The following is a 26,330-nucleotide window of genomic DNA, read 5'->3' on the forward strand; positions in this document are numbered from 1 at the left end:
TGAGCTGGTGTTTTAGCAGATTAGCCTTCAGCCTGTGGTGCTGGTTTCCCATAGGCAGCACTTGGCTTTTGTCCTGGCTGCGCCACTTCTAATTTATCTCTCTGTTTATTGCTTGGGAAAGTAGCAGAGCATAACCGAAGTCCTTAGGCCCCTGAGCAATGTGGGAGAATAGATTAAAAATAAATTCTCTCTGTCTGTCTCTCTGATTATAAATCTGGCTTTCAAATAAAATTATAAATCTTATTTTAAAAAGAAAGATACAAAAGCACAGATACAGAGAAAAGGAGAGACAGAAAGTGGTCTTCCATCCACTCTGTCGTTCTTCAAATGCCTGTAGTGGGGTTAATTTGGTCTGAAGCCAAAATCCTTGAGCTTCTGCTGGGTCTCTCATGTGGGCACAGGGACCCAAGCGCTTGAGATGCCTCCCCTGCTTTCTGAGGCATTAAACAGGGAGCTGGAGTGGGAGTGGAGCAGCCAGGATGTCAACCTGCACCCATATGGGGTGGTGGTACTGCAGGTAAAGGCTTAGCTTAGTGTACCTCAGCATTGGTCCCTACACTTGTTTCTTTTATTTGCCAATGGGTAACAGTCTTTGTTTTGGTAACCGTATATATATATTTTTCATAAAGCTGAGTGACTTTAGTAGGACTTTCTTGAGCCATCAGTTAATTTTGCCATTCTATTCCTCTTCAATACTATGGGAATGATGAGAAATTGCGCGTACTTGATGGTTGTAAAATAGGGTCTACTCCTACAAGCACAGAACACTGGCTCTGGATGGAAGACTCTTTTGCCAGTTTGTTGTTGTTGTTGTTAAACTGGGATGACAATTATTACAGCATTTCTTCTATTTAATTCTGGCCTCTCCCTTTCTCTTTTACATGTACTCAATTACATTAGAGCAATATCCCTGAACTTGGTAAAAAGTATGTGTTTTAAAAGGATTATATATCTTGTAATCTGGACAGCATTTATAACAACAGGAAACTGATAGATCGATTGTTTTTATTCAAAGTAGTTGATGCTTTGAAAAGTTAAAGGAATTGCTTGAAGGCTAATAGCTACTAGAGTTGTGACACAAAACAGGAAGTATTAAATGTACAGATGTTGCTGTGTTACAAATCTTAAACACCTAAGGTGTCCTTTTGCTCTAAGATCAGTTCCCAAAGAGTCTCCAGCAGATTCCTAATTTTGTTTAATTGCATGGATGAGTAGGGAGGTTGAAGGAAGAATAATTCCAAGTACCAAAAATTGGAAGAGTGACAATACTGAGGAGTATTGATACCAGCAACATGAGGGACCACTGAAAGAAACGGGTGATCTTCTGGTGGGTATTCTGCAGATTGGATTTGGAATACTTCCGCACATTGCTTAGCTATAACCTGGCGTCATTCACTTGCTTCGCTTGGGGTCCCTTTCTGGTTTTGTGTCTATCTCCTTCCCTGTCTGTCAGTCTGCCCTGTGTTCACTGTTATGCTACGACACATTTGCCTTTTCCCAATTCTCACAGCTGGCTCAATTTGAAACTTGGGGAGTTCAGTTCATTATTTCAAATCATGGTTGAACAACACTTGGATTAGTGTCGACACTCATGATGCTGCAATACAGTATGATGTGCAAGAGTTTACCTTGTGGTAAATCACTGGCAAGTATTTTGTGTACATGTTTCTTCATTTTTGCTATCATCTTCTTTCAAAACCACTTTTTAAAAGGTGTATTCATGTATCTGAAAGGCAGGATAACATAAAGAGAGGGGAAGGCAGAGTAAGAAAATCATATATACACAAACACACACACACACACACACACACACACACAGATTTGATAGGAAGAACAGTTGGAACCCTAGCAGATGGGACTTGAACTGATGCCCTGATGTTATATGACAGTGTAGCAAGTGGTGTACTAACCCACTACAATCTTGCTAGGAATGATAAATATTTTTTTCACAAAAAATATCCATAAACATGGCACAAGTTTTGTAACCTACCTCATCTATTTCCTGCATTAAGTATGATTCTTGATCTTTAAATTGCTGTCTTTCTAAATGGTACTCCTTCTAACTGTAGTTAATAACTTAAGTTTAATTATGCCTGGTGACTTAGGGATGACAAAATATGCATAAACAAAAGCTGCATTTAAACTAGTTTATTAATCATAATTACGTGTTAACAATTCTCTATGTTTGCCAACAAGCATGTTTGTTTGTTGTTAATTTTCATAGGCCCAATGAGATCAGAGGCATCATTTATAAAGCATTACAAACAGTGTGACTTTGCTGATTCTGAAGGAATGCAAAAGGATGTTCTCCGTAGGCTGTTTAGAAAGGAAGAGGGACCCTCTGGAATCACAGAGGAATGATGCTGCATACTTCTCCCATGAAAATCGCCTTTTCTCAGTGCAGTGCAAAGCCATTTGACTTTAATGTACGTTTGCCACAGTTGTTATCCAGACTGGATGACCATGGATGAATTATTGACTTCTTTCATTCCTCCTTTTATTACCTGTAAAATGGGAACAATAACGCCAGTATTTTAAGATGTTATAATAATAAAGTAAGCTAGCATATACAAAATATTCTGAAGGGACTGCCACATAAATGAATGATTCCTGGAAGGTTTTAGCATGCTTTACATAGATGTAAACCTAATGTGTTCTCCCCTTTTTCCAACCCGCTTTCTAAAAATAATTTCTTCTCATTTATCCAGTGGGTAAAAGAGGCTTCTGGGGTATCCTGAGTCTCCACTTGACCTTTTGCTCCTCCTCTCCTGTCTGATCTCAAACTTCTAATATGGGGCAGGAGAGGGTTGCCTCAGGAATACAGCTCTGTGACTGGTTGCTCTTTGAATTTCTGTAATTATTGTCAATCACCTTAGCAAAAAATCTGCTACCTTCATGCTTGCATCAAAACAGAGGTGAAATAGTATGCATATTCTGTGTGTACACACTGCCCCCACGTGCCCTCACATGTGCCACTTCACGTTTAAATCAAAGCAGATAAAAATTCTACCAGATTCTACCATCATTTGATGTGTTTACATTATAGGGAAGTTAAATGTCCTTTGAAGTGCATATAACACACAATCTCATAGTCACTATCTCTTACACATTCTATTTCCCTATCTCAAGATCGTCCCTTAAATTCTCTCTTTGCAAAGACAGATATATGTTTCTTTCTGTGTAGTGGCAATCATTTTTCCTACTGTAAAATCTTATCTTTATTCAAATGTCTTTAAAAAAAAAAACCACAGAGTCCATCCTTCTCAATCTCCATCTGAGCATATGAAGGTCACAAATGAGTACAATTTTTCTTAAACTTAGATTGTTCAGCCGGCTGTTATACCATAAGAGAATAGTTTGTGTGCGTGTGTGTGTGTGTGTGAGAGAGAGAGAGAGAGAGAAAACACAAGAGCATGTGTGAGTATAAAAGTGAAGCATGGGACCATGTTGGAGGACTGTTTTGCCTTTAGAGTTTCTCCTTCAATATGAGATAAAGACATTTTTATTTATTTTTCTTTTTTTTTTCAGTTTTGATTTATTCAGTATGATGTACAAGAGTTTGCCTTGCTGTAAATCACCTGCAAGTACTGTTTGTGTACTTATTTCTTCATTTTTGGCATACATGTGGGTCAGGTCTGGGGGTGGCTGGGCCAATTCTTAATGCCCACTCGTAGGAAGGGATGCAGGATATGCTTGATTGGGCCACAAAGCCAGCTGGTTCACATTAGTGCTAGGATTGGGGACTGGCTGGGCTGGGCTAGGCTATAGCACCCAAAAGCATGAGCTGGAACTGGGGACAGGCCAGGCTGAGCCAGGCTGCAGCATACGCTGGTGGATGCTGATATGAGGTGAGCCATGCCAGTCTGGGCTGCAGCTCCCACCAGCACATATAAGATCCATGATGGGGGGTGAGCCCAGCAGGGGAGCTGTGTGGGTTGCCCTTTTCTAGACCCCTACTCCCTGTGGTGAGTGTGAGAGCTGGGACTGGGGGCAGACTAGGTTAGGCAGGGATATAACATCCATTGGCCTGCATGTGAGCTGGAATAGGGGAAGAGCCAACCTGGACTAAGTAACCATATCCATCCATGCATGAGCCAGAGTAAGTGAAGCCTGGCTGGACTTTGCAGTGCATCAGCTGGGATTTGGGGCAAATCCTTTCAGACTAGACTTAGAACCAGCTAGAAAGTGCAGGATCTGGGACTGGGAGTGAGCCCTGGGATCTGGGATCTGGGACTGGGAGTGAGCCCGGTAGGAAAACGATGGTGTGCACATCTCTTATGGACTATAGCTCCCGCAAGTCAGCATGAGAACCTAGGATGGGGGAAGGACTGGCTAGAAAAGCAGTGACACCCACCAGCATGAATGTGGCCTGGACAGTGGTATCAGTTGAGTTGAACTAGGCTCCAACACCCATTGAGTATACAAGGGCTGAATAGAATAGAATGTGGGACCGAATGGTCCAGTCTGCTACACATACTGGCAAGCACAGGAACCAGGGCTGCAAGATCGGTCTAGTGGGGGTTATTAGGGATGTCCCTCTGATTAGCTTGTAGTTCCCACTGGTATACATGAGAGCTGAGTGTGTCATGGGTGGGATTAGATTAGGCTGAAGCATCCATTTGTTTACATAATAGATGTGGCTGGAGGGAGAACAGACCCAGGAATTGCAGCTTCCAGTGTATGCATAGGCTGATTTGGGTGATCCACTGAGTCAGACCCTGTACTGGCAAGCACACATAAAAGTCAGGTCTGGCATCACTTCAGATGAGTTTTCTTTGGAAATCCCCCCTACTGAACCACTAGACTCAGAAATCCAATCTTGGGGAGAATCACAGGATCTGTGGTCTAACTGTGGAGTGCATGTGTCATACCTGGGTCTGCACAGTTGCTGAGGTCTATGTAGATGTTCATGCTTAACATGAGAACCAGTTCATTGAGTCCTACAAGAGGACATCTCTACCATGAAGTGCAGAACAAATTAGACATCCCTTCCAGACAAATATTTGGGTGAATGGAGACAATAAGGTAGGCTATATCAGCCAGTAGACCTTGGAAGAATTTTCAACCTTGGAGCAATGAAATTAACAGCATGTCAGAGCTATCAAAACCACTTAAGGAGCATCCTTGAAACATGCTACATATTGGGGATCCTGGGGTGACATCAGATTGCTGTCCCTGATCTGAGTACTGATGTGATTAGGTTGTGTGGAACAGCCCTCTCTGTCTCTCCACTTTCCCTATATGCCAGAAAAACAGAAGAAATTGGAGTGAATTTGTCTCATCCACTTCTCCCATTCCTTGAACGTCACCAACTTCATTGTTGGTCCAAGTGGGTATGCATCCCTCTCAACTCTATAAATGCCATCAAAAATAAGATTAATTTATTATTTAAAAATGGGTAGTGAAAAGTGTAGTTAGCCGAAACTGAAATACAGAGCTGTGGGCAGGTACCAGGCTATAACAACTGCAACTTCTGTTAGAGCTAGGGAGCTGATGTCAAGAGATCCAGAGGAGGTAATTTAGTGGCATAAATACCCTGACCTCTTTCTCCACTCTTTTTTTTTCCTCTTTTCAGTGTATGTTTCATTCCCTTGTTGACCAAACCTAAACTTAAAAAAAAAAAAAGGGAAAACTGTCCTCTGACGTGGATCTTCAATGCTGTGTGTTCCGAGTGCAGAACAGGTGAAAGGCACACAAAGAGATTCTGGGGGGCGAATGGAAGAGATTCTGTGCATCTCCTTCACTTTAATCTGCCTTTCAAATAAAATAAACCAATGTTTCAAGAAAATGGAATAAAGAGAGAAGAAAAGAGAGAGGAGACTGAGATCTTCCATCCATTGGTCACTCTCCTGTTGGCCACAATAGATGGAGATGAGCTAATCTGAAGCCAGGAGCTGCTGAGTCTCCCACATGAGTGCAGGGGCACAAGGATCAGTCTAGAGCTGCTTTCTCAGGCCAAATGCAGGGAATTGAATTGGAAGTGAAGTAATCAAGAATGGAACCAGTTCCCATATAGGATGCCAGTGCTTCACGCAGTGAATTAACTTACTCTGCTACAAGGCCAGTCTCATTTCCTTCACTTTTAATCCAAGGTTATGATCTATGCATATGTGATAGTCTCTTGTTTCTTGAGAATTCATGTAAATTGACAGAGGAGGAAGTTGAAAGCATTGATTGGCTGTCATTAATGAAAGAAGAGCACCATCAGTCTGTGATGTCTAGTGTCATTTATGGAAAGCCAATATTAATGGACAAGAGTAAAGAGTGGAGAAGGTGGTAACACGGCATCAGGAACCAGGATGAATTTGGGAAGCAACAGTGGAAGAAACCCTACTCAGGACTCTAAAGAGTCAGAGTGGCTCATGTGATGAGGGGCAGGAGCGAGGGCTACATGCTGAAAACCATGCTTGTTTATAAAGGCTTCAGGTAGTCAGTAGAGGCGTCAAAATAGCCATGCAAATACAAAAACTTGGCAAGTGATATAATAAATGTTTATTGATCATAAAAAAACACCAATAGGTAGTACATAAGGTTCACAAATCAAGAAATAATAACACATATTATTTATTAGGAGGTAACCTCAAATAAGTAAACACAGAAAACAAACAGTTCAACATGTCACTCAGAGGAGGAATACAGGAAATAGGAGAGCTTGGGTTGTGGCTCAGTTACTTTTTATGGTAAACCTTCTTGTGTTAATTAATGGTTAAACATACATACCTGTATGAATTAAATACATGCTCATTTTTCTTATTTGGCTCATTGGCTCTCTAGAAATTAATCTCTTACTGTAGATAGATCCAATAACTTTCATATAAAAATTTACCAGTTAGTTCAATTTTGTCTGGTACTTTGCCCACTTCTCATTCCCTGTAAGCTTTGTTTTTTGTTTTTTCTTTTCCTTCTCCAGCGTTTCCCTTGGCTGCCATGCAGCACTTACTTGGATGTCTTCTCTGTTCATTCCTCATGCTCTTGTGCCTCAGTACCTTTCCTCAAATTTCTACTCTGAGTGTGCTGAAATAGCTTCCACATAAACATTCTCTAGTATCTAATATGCTATCTTCAAGACCCAAAATGAAATTTTCCTCATACATGAGCTATCTGTGGTTTCCGGAGAAAAAAGAAATGGTTGCTCATTCTTCTGTACCCAATATTGTATCACTGTCTAACAATGTTCACACTCCACTATGTTGTAACTAATTGTGGATGCATCTGCTGCCTTCCTGCTTAATTCTGTAGGTTAGAATTTTTATTCTGCATAATAAATTAACAGTATATCTTTTTAAAATTTTCATTTTTCATTATACAATTCCCTAGGCTCGGGCATTTCCACTTCCATCTACCCTATTAATTTACCACCCGTTCTAACCCCAACCCCCATTTGCTCCTGTATTGTCACAGTTGTATAGACCTTCAACAATAGTCACAAATCCATAATTTTTTAACTGTATCATAACATCAAATGATATATAGGTAAACTTGTACACAGTATCTTGTATACAATAAATAAAATAGTTTCTGAAGGGTATAGTAACAGATTTTTATTATTATTTTGATTCAGAAATTGTTTAAAATTTGAAATGAGTACCCCAGGAGATTTTTTTTATTGTTATTAACATTGTATTATGTGATACAGTTTTATAGGCACTGGGGATTCTCCCCACCCCTCCCATACCCCTCCCCCCATGGTGGATTCCTCCACCTTGCTGCATAACCACAGTTCAAGTTCAGTTGAGATTCCTTCATTGCAAGCATATACCTAGCATAAAGTCCAGCGTCTTATTGTCCAGATAAGTTCAGTGGCCTCTTGGGGAGACCTTCTCTGGTCTGAAGATAGAGCTAACAGAGTAAAGTTCCGGTCAGTTAAAAGCCCCAACAAAACCTCAGCATCAATATACAACATTATGGAATTAATTGACATAGTATTGGGTAAACAATATGTTAAAAATAATGCAAGTTCCATTCTTCGAAACATCTGGGTTGAGACAGTATCAATGACAGGTTCAAAAAATAACAAACAACCAAACAAAAATTACAGGTTAAATCAAGGCAAACATGTGGTATCTAACCTTTTGGGATTCACTCATTTCCCTTAGCATTATAGTTTCCAGTTGGGCCCATTTAGCCACAAAGAACTACATTTTGTTTTTTTTTAATAGCTGAGTAGTATTCCATGGAGTAGATGAACCAAAGTTTTCTTATCCAATCTTCTGCTGATGGGCATTTCGGTTGCTTCCATGTTTTTGCAATTACTGATTGTGCTGCTATGAACATAGGGATGCATGTTGGTTTGTCGTGAAACAGGTGTTTTGGATATATTCCTAGGAGTGCTATTGCTGGGTCATATGGTATGCAGATTTTGAGTTGTTTGAGTGTTCTCCAGACTGATTTCCATAAAGGCTGTACCAATTTGCAGCTCCACCAGCAGTGGAGTAGGGTTCCCTTTTCCCCGCATCCTCGCCAGTAAGTGTCGTTGGTGTTCTTGTTTATGTGGGCCAATCTTACTGGTGTTAGGTGGTACCTCATCGATGTCTTAATTTGGATTTCCCTTATTGCTAGGGAGCTGGAACATTTTTTCATATGTTTGTTTGCCATTTGGATTTGTTCCTTTGTGAAATGTTTGCCCATTTCCCGTGCCCATTTCTTGAGTGGCTTGTTTGTTTTGGTTTTTTTGGTTGTTTTGAAGTTCTTTGTATATCCTGGAAATTAGCCCCCTATCGCCTATATCGTGTGCAAAGATCTTCTCCCACTCTGTGGGTTGCTTTTTTACTTTGTTGATTGTTTCCCTTGCTGTACAGAAGCTTCTTAGTTTGATGAGGTCCCATTTGTTTATTCTGTTCTCAACTGCTATTGCTTTTGGTGTCCTTCTTAGAAAGTCGGACCTACTCCTAGGTCTTGCAGGGTATTTCCTACATTTTCTTGCAAGAGTTTGAAGGTTTCTGGATGTAGGTTTAGGTCTTTTATCCATGTAGATTGGATCTTAGTGTATGGTGATAGATGTGGGTCTATCTTTTTATTTCTACAGGCTATCAGCCAGTTGTCCCAACAACATTTACTAAAGAGGCCTTCCCACTTGCTTGAGTTTTCATTGGTCTTTTTGTCAAAGATTAATTGGCTGTATCTGTGTGGGTTCCCTTTTGGTGCTTCTATTCTATTCCATTGATCTTCCTCTCTCTGTCTTTGTGCCAGTACCAGGCTGTTTTGATAACCACTGCTCTATAGTATGTCCAGAGGTCCGGGATTGTGCTTCCCCCTGCTAACTTCTTATTCTTCAGGATGGTTCTAGCTATTCGTGGTTTTTTGTGCTTCCAGATGAACTTTTGAATCATTGTATCCAGTTCCGTGAAGAATGTTTTGGGCAATTTGATTGGAATTGCATTGAAAATGTATATTGCTTGTGGTAGTATAGACATTTTAATGATATTGATTTTGCCTATCCAGGAGCATGGGATGTTATTCCATCTTTTGAGGTCTTGTTCAATTTCCTTTTTGAATAGTTTGTAGTTTTCTTCGAATAGGTCTCCTACACTTTTGGTTAGATTTATTCCCAGATACTTCAATACTTCTCTCTGTTGTTTTGAATGGTATCCTGTTGGTTAGATCTTCTTCCATCTTGGTGTTATTTGCGTACACTATGGCTGTTGATTTTCATTCATTAATTTTGTACCCTGCCACTCTGCCAAACTCTCGTATAAGTTCTAGTAGTTTCTGTATTGAGTCTCCTGGTTTTTCTATGTATAGGATTATGTCATCTGCATATAGTGAAAGCTTGACTTCTTCGTTTCCTATTCGTATGCCTTTGATTTCTTTTTCTTGTCTTATGGCCTCTGCAAGTACCTCTAGGACTATGTTGAATAGCAGTGGTGATAGCGGGCATCCTTGTCTTGTTCCAGATCTCAGTGGGAAGGGTTCTAGCTTTTCTCCGTTCAGTATGATACTGGCGTTGGGTTTTTCATAAATTGCTTTGATTATGTTGTGGATTTTTCCATCTATGCCTACCTTGGCTAGAGTTTTTAGCATGAAGAGGTGTTGGATTTTGTCGAAAGCTTTTTCTACATCTATTGAAACTATTATGTGGTTCTTGTTTTGCACCCCAGCAGATTAAAATGAACATCAATTGACCTTTTTCTCGAGTTGTCTAATGATATTTCTACTCCTGCACAAAGTCATGAGGTCAACAATAATTTATTCTTTCCTAATTTTATCACTTCTCTAAATTTCCATGATGTGCATATTAGCTATATATATTCATTTTCAGATAAAAGTAGTTTTACAAACACATATCCATAGATAAATAGCAGAATGCTGGTATTTTACAGAGCGGGCTATGAGACAGACTGTTGTCCCAGTGGTTAAGAAAGAGCTATCTTGCACCAGCACACCTGGATTAGACGTCTGACTGTGGGTCTGGACTCCGGCTTTACGCAGATGCAGTCTCTAGGAGAGCAGCATATAATGGCGCATATAATTGGGCCCCTGAGATCCGTGTGGGAGACACAAATTGAGTTCAGCCTTCTAGCTTCAGCCTGGCCTGGCCACAGTTACTGCAGACATTTGGCAAATGAACCAGTGGCTGGAATCTCTCTATCTCTGTTTCTACAAGTCTTGTTTTTCCTCTGCATTTCTGCCTTTCAAATAAATCAGTGTGCAAATGAACAAATGAGTAAGTAAGCAAATGAATGTGTAACAGTTTAAAATATTCAGATATCCTACAGAGAAAGGTCAGACTCCAAGAAGCAAAGAGATTGCTAATAATAAAACTTGAGGATCTTCAACTGTTGTTTGGAGGTTAGGAAAGGAAAATGTGGCCATTAGACTATGCCGTAAAGAATGTAGGTTGTAAGCCATTTAAAACACAACAGGCAGTGAGAGACAGTTTCTGCTTGTATGTGTATGTATGTATGAAGTCGCCATTACCGAGTGTGTGAGGTATCTGTCTCGTGAGAGTGAGGCTCAGCATCTGTTCCTGCTGCTCCCTCCTTCTATGCTCATTTCTCAGGTTGTCCTTCTGCATGTACTTCCTTCACCTCTCTCTTTTTTGTCCCCATTTCTTTCTGGATTTTGACCTGCGTCAACATTTCTCTTTTGCCTCAGGAAATGCCACAGTAAAGCAGTCTCGATACAGAATTATTATCCAAGAAGCAGCCAATGGAGGCCAAGAATGCCCAGACACCTTATTTGAAGAGAGAGAGTGTGAAGATATCTCTTTGTGCCCTACATATCGGTAAATAGATTTTTTTTCAAATTATCATTAGGTTTCGGTATAAGTAGTATATTCCCTTTCACTTGACATACATTTGTTAGTAAAAAGCAGAAGGACATAATATGGAATCCATGTCTAATCTATCAAGTCTGTTTCCCCCCATTCACCTTGAATATTTTGAAAAGAGTAGAGAGTGCAAAATCGAATTAACAGAGAAAGGAAAACAGCATGTTTCATGGTGAGTAGCAAGATTTCTGTTAGCTAGAGAATGAACATTTAAGATCATGCTCCAAGAAGATTCAGAATGAGTTCTTTCCCTGGGAGACAGAAGGTCTTTATAACTACATAGGCAAATGGCTACTTCAGAATATTTGTTGAAATGGTGAATTAAAAGATAAGATTATTTGGTATGAACATGGAGTTCGAAATTACATATATTTTTGTCAAGGTGTATTTTTTGTGTAAATTAAAAAATGTATTTATTTTTATCGGAAAGTCAGATATACAGAGAGGAGGAGACAGAACGCAAGATCTTCCATCCACTGATTCACTCTCCAAGTGATCACAGTGGCTGGAGCTGGTCCAAACTGAAGCCAGAAGCTCGGATCCTCTTCTGGGTCTCTCATGTGGGTGCAGGGTCCCAAGACTTTGGGCCATGCTCGACTGCTTTCCCAGGCTGCAAGCAGGGAGCTGAATGAGAAGTGCAGCTGCTGGAATTAGAATTGGTGCCCATATGGGATTCCAGCACGTTCAAAGCAAGGACTTTAGCCACTAGGCTATCACGCTGGCTCCTGCTTTGTTTTGTTATATGAAGTATTTCAGATCTTAATTGAGTTATTTAATCCAGTTTTTCTTACTTTTTTATATTCAGTGAAAGAAAACTGTCTGATTTCATTTTTCTGTATGTGACTATCCATTTATTTCAGCACCATTTTTTGAAACAAATGTTTCTTTTCCAAGGTATATTTTTTTGGCAAATGTTTTAAAGTACCCTGGTATACATAAATGAGCGCACACACACACACACACACACACACACACACACACACACACACACTATAATCCTGAGTTTGTCCTATTTTCCCCAATCTAAAAACTTTGCCAAAAATTAGGTACAAGTTTATATTGTACTAGTAATAATTTCTATCACATTGTTTATGGATATAATTTAGCATCACAAATACAATTTTCATAAACCATTGAGTTAGAAAAATGTTTAGCATTTGGATCACGTTTTTATTAAATAATTTTGCTTACGAATAGAAAGTGAGCAAGAATCATGTATTTGATAATACGGATATAAGAACGTAGTAATACTTCCCATGCAATCCACAGCCCTGCCGGTATTTCTCATCCATACTGCTCCTGCTCCGTTTGATCTTTTTTCTAATTTGTGCAGCAATGTAATTTTATTTGGCTTCACAGTCACAGGCTTATCACACCATTATGTAAGAAATTCAACAAATATCAAATAGAAAAAAAAAGTACTTTCTCCAGGGTACAATCACAAACTATAAAAATAATCAAACCTCATAATGTCAATTTTGCTCGTGTAGTATACGTTTTTTGTACTCTGTAATTTAGATACCACAGATCAGGGAAAATGTATGTTATTTCTGTTTGGGGGACATAGTGGTTTCAACTTGGAATCATTTAATTGCAAAATCCATGATTTTATTTGTTTATAATGGCTGATTAGTATTTTATAATCATCAGTTGGTAGGCATCTGGGTACATTCTAAGCCTTAGTTCTTTTGAATTGTGCTGCTATGAACATGGGAGTATAAATAGTCCTCTCTTACTCTGATTTCATTTTGTTCGGATAAATTTCCAGGAGTGGAATGCTTGCATCATTTGGTAGATTTGTTTTAAGGTCTCTGAGGACGTTCATACTCTTTCATAATGACTGAACTAGTTTGTGTTTTTACCAATAGTGGGTGAGGTTTTTAAAAATGAAAATAAATGTAACATTTAAATTATTTATCTTTCCTATATGTGCCCTTCTTGGCAAATTAATTATTATCACTTTTAAAAACTATGTCAGTCATTTCTATGTTACAAAAATCTATGCTCTTTCAACATTTGGCTCTTTACGTGCAGAGTATTGCTTTAAATTTTATTACGATTAATTCAGTCATTTTTGAGTTTTTCAGATTTGTGAAACTAGCTTATGGGTTTATCAGCACATATAAACTTCCTTTAGCACATACATTAATTTTTTTCTCTTGGTTACTTGAAAAAAAAAAACAATGTCTTAAAAATGTATGACTCAGATGCTAATTTCTTCAGAAAAATAGAAGTCACTCTCTAAAGAAGGCTCTTCCTTTTAGACAGATTTTTAGGGTACCATTAACAAAGTCCAAATTGCTATTGATTTTCTCATTCTTTATGCTCATTGTTTCTGATGATCAGTGTGTAAACACTGGATGCTGTCCAGACTATCCATTTTCCACTATTAACCACAAGGACATTGTGGAAGCATTGTCAGTATTTATCCATGTGTGCCTTGGATGAATATTGAAATAGCAAAACTAGGAAAAGAGCTCTCAGTCAAGGTAGCCAAGTAAAAAATTTGGCCTAATCAAATATTATTAGACATTTTTTATGAACCAGGGCTATTACCATCAGATAAAATCGTTCAATTTTCTAGCAGGTTATTCCATTTTCTTGATCACCTCCTGCTGTTCTCTTGCACTGAAATTTATTCACTCACATTGAAACTCTTTTCCAGTACAAACCTCCTGCCACATTTCCCAAAAATCTGATGCTCTGTATGTCAACTGGATCACGTATATTTCTCTTAATGTGTTATTTCAAATGAGCCCAAGTTCTCAGCATGATTCTCTTTTCTTGTTACTATTTTTGACTTTTACATTTTTGGTTACATTTTTAACAGAATAAATACAATGTGTAGATACAATTTTGAAAAACGTAATAATATTGCCTTCCCCTTCTCCTGCCACCCCTCTTTCCTACACTCCTTTCTCATCTCTTTCCTTCTGCTTTTAGTTTTTGAGATAACATACAAATACACATTACACTAAAAAAGACTTCATGATTCATTGACTAAGCTTCACAAATAAAAAGCAAAACAAAAACCAAAAATAGCCTACTCTTTATTAATCAGACATCCTTGAATTTTAAGCACTAAGAGATGCCGATCTTGATTTTGCTTTCCAACTTTTGTGGGTGTATTTGGAGTAAAACAAGTTAACGTAGGCTTTTTTCATTATCTTCTGGGTCTTGATACCTCTTTGAACTGACATTTGCACAAATGTTTCAAATTAAAACAGAATTGAAATACATCCTTTATTTGTCATGTCACTTCAAGCATCTTCCAGCAAATTACATTAGTAAGTAAGGGGCAAGGTAACCTGGGTACAATATTCCATATCTAGAGCTATCAATAAAGGACATCCCGTAGGTCCAAGACTTCACTCCCACAGTCTTCGTACTCATAACTGGCCAATGCTGACCTGTACACATTCCAACATTTAGTGTCTGTAAATCCAGGCCTAAAGTTTAAAGTTTAACAGGAGAGTTTGGAAACCCCTTCCTTTGTTTTCAATCTAGGCAGCTAGCTAACAGAATTTATTTTGTCTGTTTTTGTCTAGAATGTGTGTGTAAACTCCACTTAGGAAACCTGATTGAGGACTGGTTTGTGCACAGCAAGCTAAGTTACCACATGCAGTGTAGGCATCCCATTTGAGCATCCATGTTAGTCTTGGGTTTTTTGCTTCTGCTCCAGCTCCTTGCAAATACACCTGGGGAACCACCTAAACATGGCCCAAGTATGCAGGATACTACCATGCATGTAGAATTCTGACTCAAATGAAGTTCCAAACTCCTGGCTCAGCCTGTGCTAGCTCTGTCTATTACAACCATTTGAGGATTGAATCAGCAGGTGAAAGTCCACTCTCTCTCTCCATCTCTCCCCAACCTTTTTGTAACTCCACCTTTCAAATAAATAAGTCCTTAAAAAGACATTTGAATTAATATCTTAGCTGAAAACTAGAGCTAATCTGCTTACCATTTAATTGCTATTATTTTAAATTGTGCTGAATGAGTGTGCATGTGCAGGCTGAATATACAGTTATTTGTAGTTATATGTGATTTCTTCAAACATGATACATTTTCTGCTTAGTTGTTTTGTGATTTTGTTACAATTCTAGTTACTCAAATTATGGAGACCAGTTGAGTTAGCTGAATTATATTTTCACTTCTTGTCTCTGTATCTTTTTTTTGTGTAGTAACTCTCTTGTTGCTGAAATGAATCAGGGCAGAATGGGTTGTTGTCTTTCCCACTGCTTGCCAGGGTCTAATTTTCTCACATTGATTTCAAGTCTGTTGAGATTGACTGTCTTTATGTTCTTTGGATTTGTAAATTCACTCATTTCAAGTGCTTCCTTTGTATGTTTGTCATGGTGAAAGTTCTCTTTCATTGTTGTTTGTAATCCCAGGTGGAAGCCACAGAAATGGAGCCCTTGTATTTTAGTGCCAGCATCTGTCAGACAGGGAATAACAGGTACTAGTGAAGCCTGTGGAAAAGGATTGCAAACAAGAGGTAAGGGAATGTTTAAATAGATGTTTTATTTATGGGAAATTTGAATCATGTCATGTTTATAATGTGTTGTTAATATTTTGAGATATTGTTGAACTGGATCAGTTCCTTTTATCAGTGTTTAAGTTTCGTTGGCATTAGATGTCATCTTTTATTTATGACCAGAAGTTAGTGCATCTAAGAACTGAAGCAATATATACAAATATGTTCTCAGCATATGCAAATACCGGTTCTAATCACATCCTGACCCATTGATGATATTCCAAATTCGTGTTTAATGTCAGCCATGTGAGAAAGGATATTACAAGAATAACAGCCAACAGTGTAAGTTACACTTTTTGCATGCTAATTAAGCATATTAAATGAAAAGACAACTGAATGAATTAGCTAATCTTAACTATTGCTAATGCACAATTGCTTGACAGATCACATAAAGGAACATTAACATTTTTGGATGTCAGGAGAGGTGTTCTTCTGCATCTGAGAAGTGTGACAAATCTAGAAATTTGGCAAATCTCTAAGAAGCAGTTAGAGAATCAACAAATCTCTGAATTTTCTTTTTAATTCGTGATACAAGCACTGGTGATACAAAGCTTGATAGTATGAGTTTTCTTCTTAAAATAAAGCTACTTTTGCTGAAAGAATGTGTGTAGCAGAGTTAGAACTTTGAGGACCAACTCCCTTTACTAATTTAATAATCTCTTTTAAAAGACACTTAGAATTAGGTTTTTCATCTGAGGCATAGGTCATACTTGGGCAGTCGTTTGAATATCAAAACACTTAAAGCTGAATTTGATTGGCCAAGTAGCTTCGTTTAGGACTGCCATGAAGCTTTCTTGAGACATTATGGAAATTATTAGAATTACTTCTTTAAAATATTTTAGCAAAGCACAAAATTTCTGTGATAATGAGATCTTTAATGATAAGACCTTCACATATATTCTTTTGCAAAGCTGTTTTAAGATATTCAGATCAGCAATATCTGCCACAGGAATTAAGCCCTTTGAAAAAGTCACCTCTATACAATGAACAATTTAATTCTAAATAGGACCTGGGAATTACTAGACTACCATAATGGTCAGTTCTCATTTAAAAAAAACATTTAGCCAGTTTTGAAGAGATGTTGCTGCAGAATGGTAAAGCATTCTATCTCATAAAAGGGAAATTATTCCACCTTTCCTTAAAGGATTCTGCTTTGAAGTTCAATTTAAGTGGAATTGTAGCTAGACAGATCCCCCTGTAGAGTAGGCAAGCAATCTTGTATTTTTCCTGAATTAGACACCAACATTAGAGAATTCATGATGTTTTGTTTGTGGACAATTTGAAATTTGTAATTTTTTTTGTAATTATTACATGGTTGATCAGGGTGGGGAAGATCAAGGTTTAGGGGAAATTGAGTGAACTCATTGTTTACAAATTTGCTATCTCTTCTTGTTGTTTTTGGGGGAAGGGAGAGACAAAGAGGCAAGCCACACACAACTTTCAAACATATACCCAGGCATATCAGGATGTTTCACTAATTTTTACAAACTTAAGTTAATACACCCATTCAATGTACCTTTATTTAAAAAAAATCCTCCAAACTACCAAGGCAAGTAATAATAATAATAATAATAATAATAATAATAATAATAATAATAAAGACATTGCAGAATTAAAGTCAGTAACTCCTGTGAAAAATCATTTTAAAATTTAAAATCATTTTAAAATGCAGAGCATAGTATGCTTAGTCCCAAATAAATTCAAACCATTTGACACCTCAGTTACAAAACATGGATTTGGAAAGTAAATGATGGCATGGTAAAGCAACTGGTGAAGCAAGATTATGCTCAAGTGTTGGCAGGGCTAAATTTGTGGAGACTAAACAAAAACAAAACTGCCTGGAAGAGTCCAAAAGAGCACATTCTGCAGAAAGAAAACTAATAGGCTGTGTGTGTGTGTGTGTGTGTGTGTGTGTGTGTGTGTGTGTGTGTGTGTTTGATGGAGGTGGATGAAAAACAACCACTTTTGAAAGTCTGAGTAAACAGTCATGACCCAATCCTCCCCAGTTGCTGAGCTTTCACTCTGCAAAGTCAAGCTTCCCACCACTGTTTATTTATTTTTTTTTAACAAGCTTGTGGTTGTTTATCCTCTGGAAATACAAAGTCAGGAATGTTGTGCTCTCTGAGTATCAGGCAAAATAGAGTGGGGAGGAAGGGCTAGATCACAATCAGAAACACATCAGTCAGAAAAAGCAGATCAAGGGATAGTAACATGCTCCATCCCATTATTCCACCATCTTCAACAGGCTGACATCTCAGCTTTTGTCACTCTTCCCCATACTGTGCCCAGGCAAGAGACTGGGTAGCTTTTGCTTCATGATTTTTTTTTTTGCCAAAAATTTAGAGTTGAACTATACAAAAGATAGCTGAATGTTTTCTATTCTTGCAGTGTTGACCATCAGACAACACATCCACTATTTGCATGTGAGCCAATATAGGTATTAGTCCTTCAGTGTTTTAAAAGCACAATTATGAATTACTAAATATTTGAGGAAAATGCTCTAGAATAAGGGTAATCAGAGTTGGAGGCAGTAAAGTAGAAAATCAGCATTGGGATTTGACCATCAAATTGCCAAGGATGGAATCAAGACAAAATAGAACATAAGGAAGAGGTATGATCCAAGAAGTAATAGAAAACTTCCTACTAAGGAAATTGTAAATCTTGGGATTGAAGGAGATCAAAAATAGTAGAGAGAGACATCAAGGCATATCATTGTGAAATCATGCATTGGAATAAATTACCGTCCTAGAATAGTTGGATAAGAAGATCTTAAGACACTTCAATATGAATATTGGAATACAGAAGGATATAGAATAATATATGCCAAATGTTGAAGCATGATACTTTTTTGGCCACGGAATGCATATGGAACTACCATTCAAACATTAGAGTAGAAAGAGAATGTTTGCAAAAACCAAATGTCTAAAAGTTTATTCCGGGGCATCCTGCCTCCGTAGGGAAGGAGTGAAGAGGATTTTTAGGACAAGGATTGCGCAGGCGTGGATAGGAGTAGAAAACCTGTTAAGTATAAGAAGCAAAATATTAAAATAAACCAAGAAAGTAATAAATTCTTTGTCAGATCTGGCCTGGAAATTGGCCCTCAGAAGTTCTAGACAATGGCTGGATTGGAAGAAAGATTTGCAAATAAAAGTGAAGCAAGTTCGCAGATCTTAAAAGTTGTAGATGGGAGGTGTATTTGCAGTATAGCCTATTTGCACAAAATGGTACCATGAAGACAAAACTAATGAAGCAAAGTGTTCTTTAAAAATTAAATGATAAGTAGAGTTTGGTTGTTTGTCCTTTGGAGTGCTGTCTGTAGGAAGACTTCAACATAACAGTGAGCAATGGTTTCATGAACCCACGTGTGCTTTTCTAGAAATGAAATCTACACCACCAAAAACTACAGCATTCCAGAAGTAATTTAATTAAGATGAACTTGGTCTTTGTTTTACTGTGTATATTTCTGTGCTCTGTGTCTTCAACAAATTTTCCTAATAAGCATATCACAAAAAACTGTACATGTATTTCAAAGTTAATTTTGCGTCAAAATGAATTTACCAGTTCCATTTTATATAAATTTTTGGACATAATGTCATGAGTTTCTTTGCTAAGAATATTTTTTAAAGATTTATTTATTTTTATTGGAGAGATAGAGAGAAAGGTCTTCCTTCAATTGGTTCTATCCCCATGTGGCCACAGCAGCCAGAGATGAGCTAGTACAAAGCCGGCAGCCAAGGGCTTCTTCCTCGTCTCCCTCATGGGTTCAACATCCCAAGATTTTGGGGCTACCTTCTATTGCTTTCCTAGACCATAAGCAGGAAACTGGAGGGAAGTAGAACAGCTGGGACAAAAACTGGCACCCAAATGGGATCCTAGCACTTGCAAGGCGAGAATGTAGCCACTGAGGCATTGCACCTGGCCCACTAAGAATGTTTTAAAAATTAATTAGCTTGTAATTTAAACATAATTTAAATTTTTTGGTTTATTAATATGAAGTAAATAATTTCATGTATGCCAATGGCATAATTCTAAGATTACCGTGCTTCGTGTTGTATTTGTTTGTGTTACTGGAGAAACACAAAACAGAGACTCCCATCCCCTGGTTCACTCCCCCACATCCCCCCACATGCCACCCCATTCCACGACATGCCACCACAGCCAGAGTAAGCTCAGGATAAAATTGGGGCCTGGAAATTCAGTCCCTGGCCCCTAAAGGAGTGTTAGGGACCAACTGCTTGAGACATCACCAAGTGTCTCTCATTTTGCACTCTGGTCTGAAGTGCCTTGGGAACTGGAGCTGGAACTCAAGTCCAGGCACTGTAATCTGGCAGTGTCCCAACTGGCAACCCAATGCTATGCCAAACTCCTACTATCTGTTACTACAGTGATTTATTTAATGTCCTAAGTGATTTTGTAAGTGAATCCACTATAAAGAACTGCACAGGTTGGATCCTGAAAGGGAAATTTTTCAAAAAAAAAAAAAATGAAGTTACTTTATAGTGTCTGGAAAGGTTTCTTCTGTTTGTCTTCTCTGCTAATTCTTACAGATAGTATATTCTGTCAGGTATCCATGCATATTTACAAGCTGGACTCAATAAAGGTGTGTCTGTATCGTAGTTCCTATGACCCAGGTGAGTGACCCTGTTTGGAAAACAGTTCTTATTAAATGTAATTCATTTAAAAGTCTGAAGGTGAGATTACCTTGGATTCTCCAGGCGGTTTTTAAATCCAATGATGAATGTCCTTATATGAAAGAATGAGGCAGAAAAGCCTGGAGTGCAGCAGCTGGAATCCGAGGCGCTGCTAGCTGCACTGGAAGCTGCATGATGCAGGACTCATCTTCTACCAGAATCTTTTGAGGGAACGTGGTCCTGCTGCAGTTTTGATTTCTGACTTCCAACCTTCATTCCATGCACATACGTACATATACACAAACATGCTATTTTTACGGCATTCTTTTATGAAGTTTTTTGTTTGTTTTTATTCCTTTGAGGAATATTATTCATGGGGATATTTTGAACCATCATGTTTGACTTCCCATTGAAATGGTTTGCCCATGCTTGTTTCATCTATTCCCATGGAAGCCCTAACAATCTGGAGAAATGTTCATTTCTGCTTTGAGGATTCCTTGTGTTACAGGGGTAGCTTGGAACTCAAACCATGATGTCATGGGAAGGCCAGCTTGGGGTTACAAAGTCTCATGATGGATGCTTTCCTCTTGCATCCAGTGATAAATTGCTGAGAACTTCACCTTGGTATGTTTATATCTGTGTAGTTTGTATGTTTATATCTGTGTAGTTTCTGCTCAAACCATATGTATTAGTCTTATAGTCATTGCTTCCAGCGTGAGGTTTTGTAAAGAGTCTCCATAGCAAGCCTTAAGTGCCTCAAGCTGCACACACTTGCTTTATGAATATATCAGTGTGGAAATATCCACCTCTAAGATTTGATAGGAACCTTCAATGATGAGACTTGTCCTTCCTGCATACTTCCTGCAGAGTCTGCAACTTTCACTTTGGGATTCTATCGGTGCTGTTCTTTTGGACTTACTTAGTGACATATACATATATGCACTGTATACACATATATACACTATATATACATATATATCACCATATATGTGTACATATATATATCACAATATATATGCCAAATATTTTGACTGCTATTTGTATCTTTTTTCATTTAAAAGAAACTTGTAAGACTTTTAACTGTTAGAAAAGGCTTGTTTTTAGGTTGATAACTTGCTTAATTGGTTCATGAGGAACAATTCATTTTTGCAAGATTCAAATTTCATTTTTTAAAGATTTATTCCATTTTTATTGAAAAGGCAATTTTTACAGAGGAACAGAAAGATCTTCCATCTGCTGGTTCACTCCCAAGTGGCCACAACAGCCAGAGCTAAGCTTTCCCAGGACCCAGCAGCTTGGAGCTTCTTCTGGGTTTCTGACACAGGTGCGGGGTCCCACGGGATGGGGCCATCCTCTACTGCTTTCCCAAGCCACAAGCAGGGAGATGGATGAGTAGCTTAGCAGCCAAGACACAAACCAGTGCCCACATGGGGTCTTGGCACATGCAAGGCAAGGATTTAAATCATCCTGGGACCCTACTCTTCTAATTTCAAACAGAAGAAAAACAAAAATAAAGTAGATGAGTACTAAGTAGATTACAGCTGTAGGTCCAGGAAGACGGCCATTATGGGTTCCATTGTCTTAACGGACTGCTCAGCACCTTGCAGTTAATGAAGAATGGTAGTTAATATGCATAAAAAGTGTAAAAGGAAGAAGCTTGAATATTCTAATATACTTAGAAGAAACATCCCTTTCAGCAATTTGACTTAGGAACTAAAGAAAGAGTTGAGGAGAGAGAGAAGAAGGAAGAAAGGGAACAGAAAAAAAAAGAAAGGAAAGAGAAAAGATGCTGAAACACTAACTACTTGGAGGGGGCTTTTCTCTCGATGAATCCTTATTTTTGCAGTGTACAATGACTTTGTTTTAAACTGACTTAATGTATTTCCAGTGTTTTAATTCTGGGCAATATTATCTTATTCGCCAGTTGTGACTGAGTTCTATCAGCAGACAGATTTGACATTTATGGCACAGAGTAGATATGAAGATCAAAAATTGTCTTGTTTGATAGCCTTGACTTCTTTGATGCAAATTCATTCTTTTCTCATTTTTTTCATTGAATAGTATTTATGTAGGCCTAGGGAGGCAGGTGTCTAATCTCTGTCAAATCTTTTTGTTCTTTCTTAATTAGTTTTGGTCACAGCAAGAGGCAGTCTTCTTGCACAGTTCTTTTGTTTAAATCTGTGTTCTCTTTGCATTCGAGGAAACTCTTTAAAATAAAGATACTTTTCTATAAATAAAACAAGCAGGCAAATGTTCCCTTCTGAATAAAATCAGGGCTACCTTTATTTTATTTTATTTTATTTTTAAAGTATGGCGTTAAAGATCGGTAGGAAGAAGTTAAGCAAAAGGGCTGTTTAAAATCTTAATGTAGCAATAATGCATAGCATTCAAAAGTGAAAGATTTTATTAGACCAATCATGTGTGGATGTCTGCCATTTTAGCAAGACAAAATTCAGACTTCTACACAATCAAATTTCTGAGACTTCATGTTATTAATCTCTAAAAGTTGATGTATGCAAAAGTTGATATATCCATATGCAAAGCAAAATCTAAGTTACACAACTTAAAAAAACTAATTGTGTTATGTATCAGAGTATTTCAGCTTTCTGACTTAAAAGAATTCTTCCCAAGTTGCATTATCTTAGCTGAAAAAAAGATGAAAGATACACTAACCTAGCATTAGCTCATCAGACAACTTTTGTTGAGAAAACACATAACAACAGAATAAGGAGCAAACACTGTGAACTAAAAATTCAGAATGTTGGGTCCAGCGCAATAGCCTGCTGGGTAAATCCTCACCTTGCATGTGCCAAGATCCCATGAAGAGCAGTTCATGTCCCAGCTGCACCACTTCTCATCCAGCTCCTTGCTTTGGCCTGGGAAAGTAGTCAGGGATGGTTCAAAGCCTTGGGACCCTGTACCCACATGGCAGACCCAGAATAAGCTCCTGACTTCAGATCAGTTTAGCGCCAGTTGTTGTGGCTACTTGGGGAACGGACCCATGGACAGAAGATTGTTCTGTCTCTCCTCTCTGTTGATCTGTATTTTCAATTTTTAATTAATTAATTAATTAATTATGCAGAATGCTATGTCAATGAAACTCAAAACATTGCATCATAGATATGAGGTGGGCATTAGGACTGGTGGGTAAACTGCATTTGGGATTCCTGGATCCTGGATGTGAGTCACAGCTCCAGTCTTAATTCCAGCTTCTTACGCTGCAGATTTTGCTAGGCATCCATGCCGTCTGGAGTAGTTGCATCCCAGCTCCTTTGGTGGGAAGCCTGGATTGATTTTCCAGTTCTCGGCTACAGGTTTGTTTAACCTGGACCATTGGAGACCTTTGGAAGTTGAATGAGCAGAGGAGAGCGATGTCGCTGTTTCTCTCCCTTTCCCTTCCTCCCTCACTCTTTCCCAGACAAATAGATCAGCAGTTAGATAACTGGATTTCTGATCTAGGCAACAAGTAAAATTTTATCTAATTGTAATATTTTTACAGTAACATTTGTAAGGCCACTTTTAAGTACTGCATTCATCTCAGGGAAAATGATCAGATGCAATATTTTTTTGTAGGAAAGATCATCTTAGAGGAAACATCTAACTGTGCCCAAACACCAAACTAATTGATTTTAAAGGTAAAGTTTAAAACCATGTCTCCTCCATATTATAATTATGTTACAAATTGAGATAGGCCTAGGAGATGGAAATTAAATTGGTAGCGAAGGACAACGCTAAAAGTGTCTTCATATTGTACCAAAATGATGGATTTTTACAGTGCTGGACACATTAGTTTCTAGAGGAAAATACCGAATTTACAGCAAAGATTGTATTTTAATATAAGCGTAGTTTTTCTGAGAAGTATTTTTTTTTCATTTTGTTGGCATATCTTAGAGTAGGATTATCTCTGAGTTTCATTGTTGCTACAGGTGCAACATGTGCATTTAAATAAGGTAGTGTTAAATTGAAAGTAAACCTTAAAAGAAATGAACCACACAACGTAGAGTCAGAAATATCCTGTGAAAGCCTCTCCAATTCAGCGTAATAAGCTGGGATTCTTGAGGACTCCGCCAGATTCCTGTCTACAGCAGATGTTTCAATGGGAGGTTGGATGTGACTCTTCATGCTTCTGTGTGTCGGCAGTGCCAAGGCTGAGAAATCCAGCTTTTGGAACTACAAGTGGAACATTAGCTGTACTTTGTCATAATGAAGCAAATGTAATTTGCAAAACAACAAAACAAAAAGACTTTTCATTTTCAGAACTACTCACGTTACTTCCCATGCAATTAATATTTCTCACAACGTGGTCTCATTGTTAATAACATTCGCTAATTGGTTAACTGTGTGTATAGCTGTAAATTAATTACAAATGCATTTTAATCTGGAGTGGTGCTGAATACTTTCTAAAGAATAATTTGTTTCAACATGGGGATCAGAGGCACTTTCAAATTTACACTTGGACAGTAAATGGGAATGTGACAGTCGAAGAGCTTTCGAAATTAGCTTCTGAAACACTTGTGTAGCCTAAACAGGTGAATACTGTACATTCTTATCCACAAACTTCCTTAGAAGTCTAGTTTCGGTGTGATGTGTATGGAATCATATTCCATCAGAAGAACTATTTATTCTGTGTTTGTATGTGACAACCTGGTATTGGAATTATTTTAACAATTTATTCTATACTCAGCCCAGTCAGGATTTAGTAAGTGCTTTCCTTCTGTTATCAGAAAAATAATTGAGTTTCTAATGGTTGCTGTTGACCAATATTTACTTTTCCATTTTATCCTGTTACCTAATGTTAACTATCCACATTTGCTGGACTAAAAAACTCTCATCCCTTCTCTAACTCACACTAAAGGTGTTGAAATCCCAGTTATCTCTGAAAGCTGTAGGCTGTCATCGTTATCTCACTTTACTTGGGCTTTAATAAGTGTAGCCTTTAGTCATTTTGACTTCTTTACAACAGCTCTTCTCTGTCTCCACCAGTTACTCAATCTGATTTGGGAATATTCTTTGTTCATGCCCTGTGAATCAAATGTGTCCTCCTTGTGCTATTGCGTAGGCAGCTTAATTTTTTTAAAGGTTTATTTTTATTATTATTTTTTATTGGAAAGGCAGATATACAGAGAGGAGAGACAGAGGAAGATCTTCTGTCCAATGATTCACTCCCCAAGTGAGTGCAATGGCCGATACTATGCCGATCCAAAGCCAGGAGCCTCTTCCGGATCTCCCACAGGGTGCAGGTTCCCAAAGCCTTGGGCCGTCCTCGACTGCTTTCCTGGGCCACAGGCAGGGAGCTGGAAGGAAAGCGGGGCTACCGGAATTAGAACCGGCACCCATATGGGATCCCGGGCGTGCAAGGGGAGGACCTTTAACCACTTGTGCCACCGCGCCGGGCCCTAATTTTTCAATTAGTTCTTAAGAGTGTAGGTTCCTGAAATATAAAACTCAGATAAACACACACATGCTGTTTTTTGATCTTGACATGTAGATGTTCATTCTTCAAGTTCTGAAAATACCTAATCTTCTCACCTCTCCTCTCTCTCAACTCTATTTCTGCTTTCTCTCTCACACTCTCCCATCTTTTTCACCAGGCTAACCAGAAGTTGATTTGTTGTTTGCAATATTATCCTTAATGCACACATCCATATTCCATTTTTTAAAATATTTTTACATGTGCTAACAATGGAATCTCTGGAAAATTTTTCTGTCAGTTTCCCAATTCTTCATTATTGGCATCATGTTCAAGTCCAAGGTCCCCTGGAATCTGTCCTGGGTCTCTTCTCTCCTACTCCTGTGAGTTCAACTCCAAATTTCATCATCTTAGCTGCACAAATCAGTCTCCAAAAACTGTGCCTGTCATTTCTAAGTGAGTATTCAAAAACTGATATCTCAT

The 26,330-nt window shown here is 38.2% G+C and overlaps 1 protein-coding gene across 1 annotated transcript in view; it reads left to right on the plus strand.

The window, feature by feature from the left end:
• Positions 1–26,330, plus strand: part of THSD7B (thrombospondin type 1 domain containing 7B) — a 717,619-nt gene that overhangs the window by 387,551 nt on the left and 303,738 nt on the right. Inside the window, exons 10-11 of the mRNA XM_040971516.1 lie at positions 11,095–11,224; positions 15,664–15,767. Coding sequence (XP_040827450.1) covers positions 11,095–11,224; positions 15,664–15,767 — 234 coding nt within the window. The remainder of the gene's footprint in view (positions 1–11,094; positions 11,225–15,663; positions 15,768–26,330) is intronic.

Source organism: Ochotona curzoniae, unplaced genomic scaffold (genome assembly GCF_017591425.1).
Source record: "Ochotona curzoniae isolate NIBS_2020 unplaced genomic scaffold, NIBS_Ocur_1.0 contig_2210, whole genome shotgun sequence".
Lineage (NCBI taxonomy): Eukaryota > Metazoa > Chordata > Mammalia > Lagomorpha > Ochotonidae > Ochotona > Ochotona curzoniae.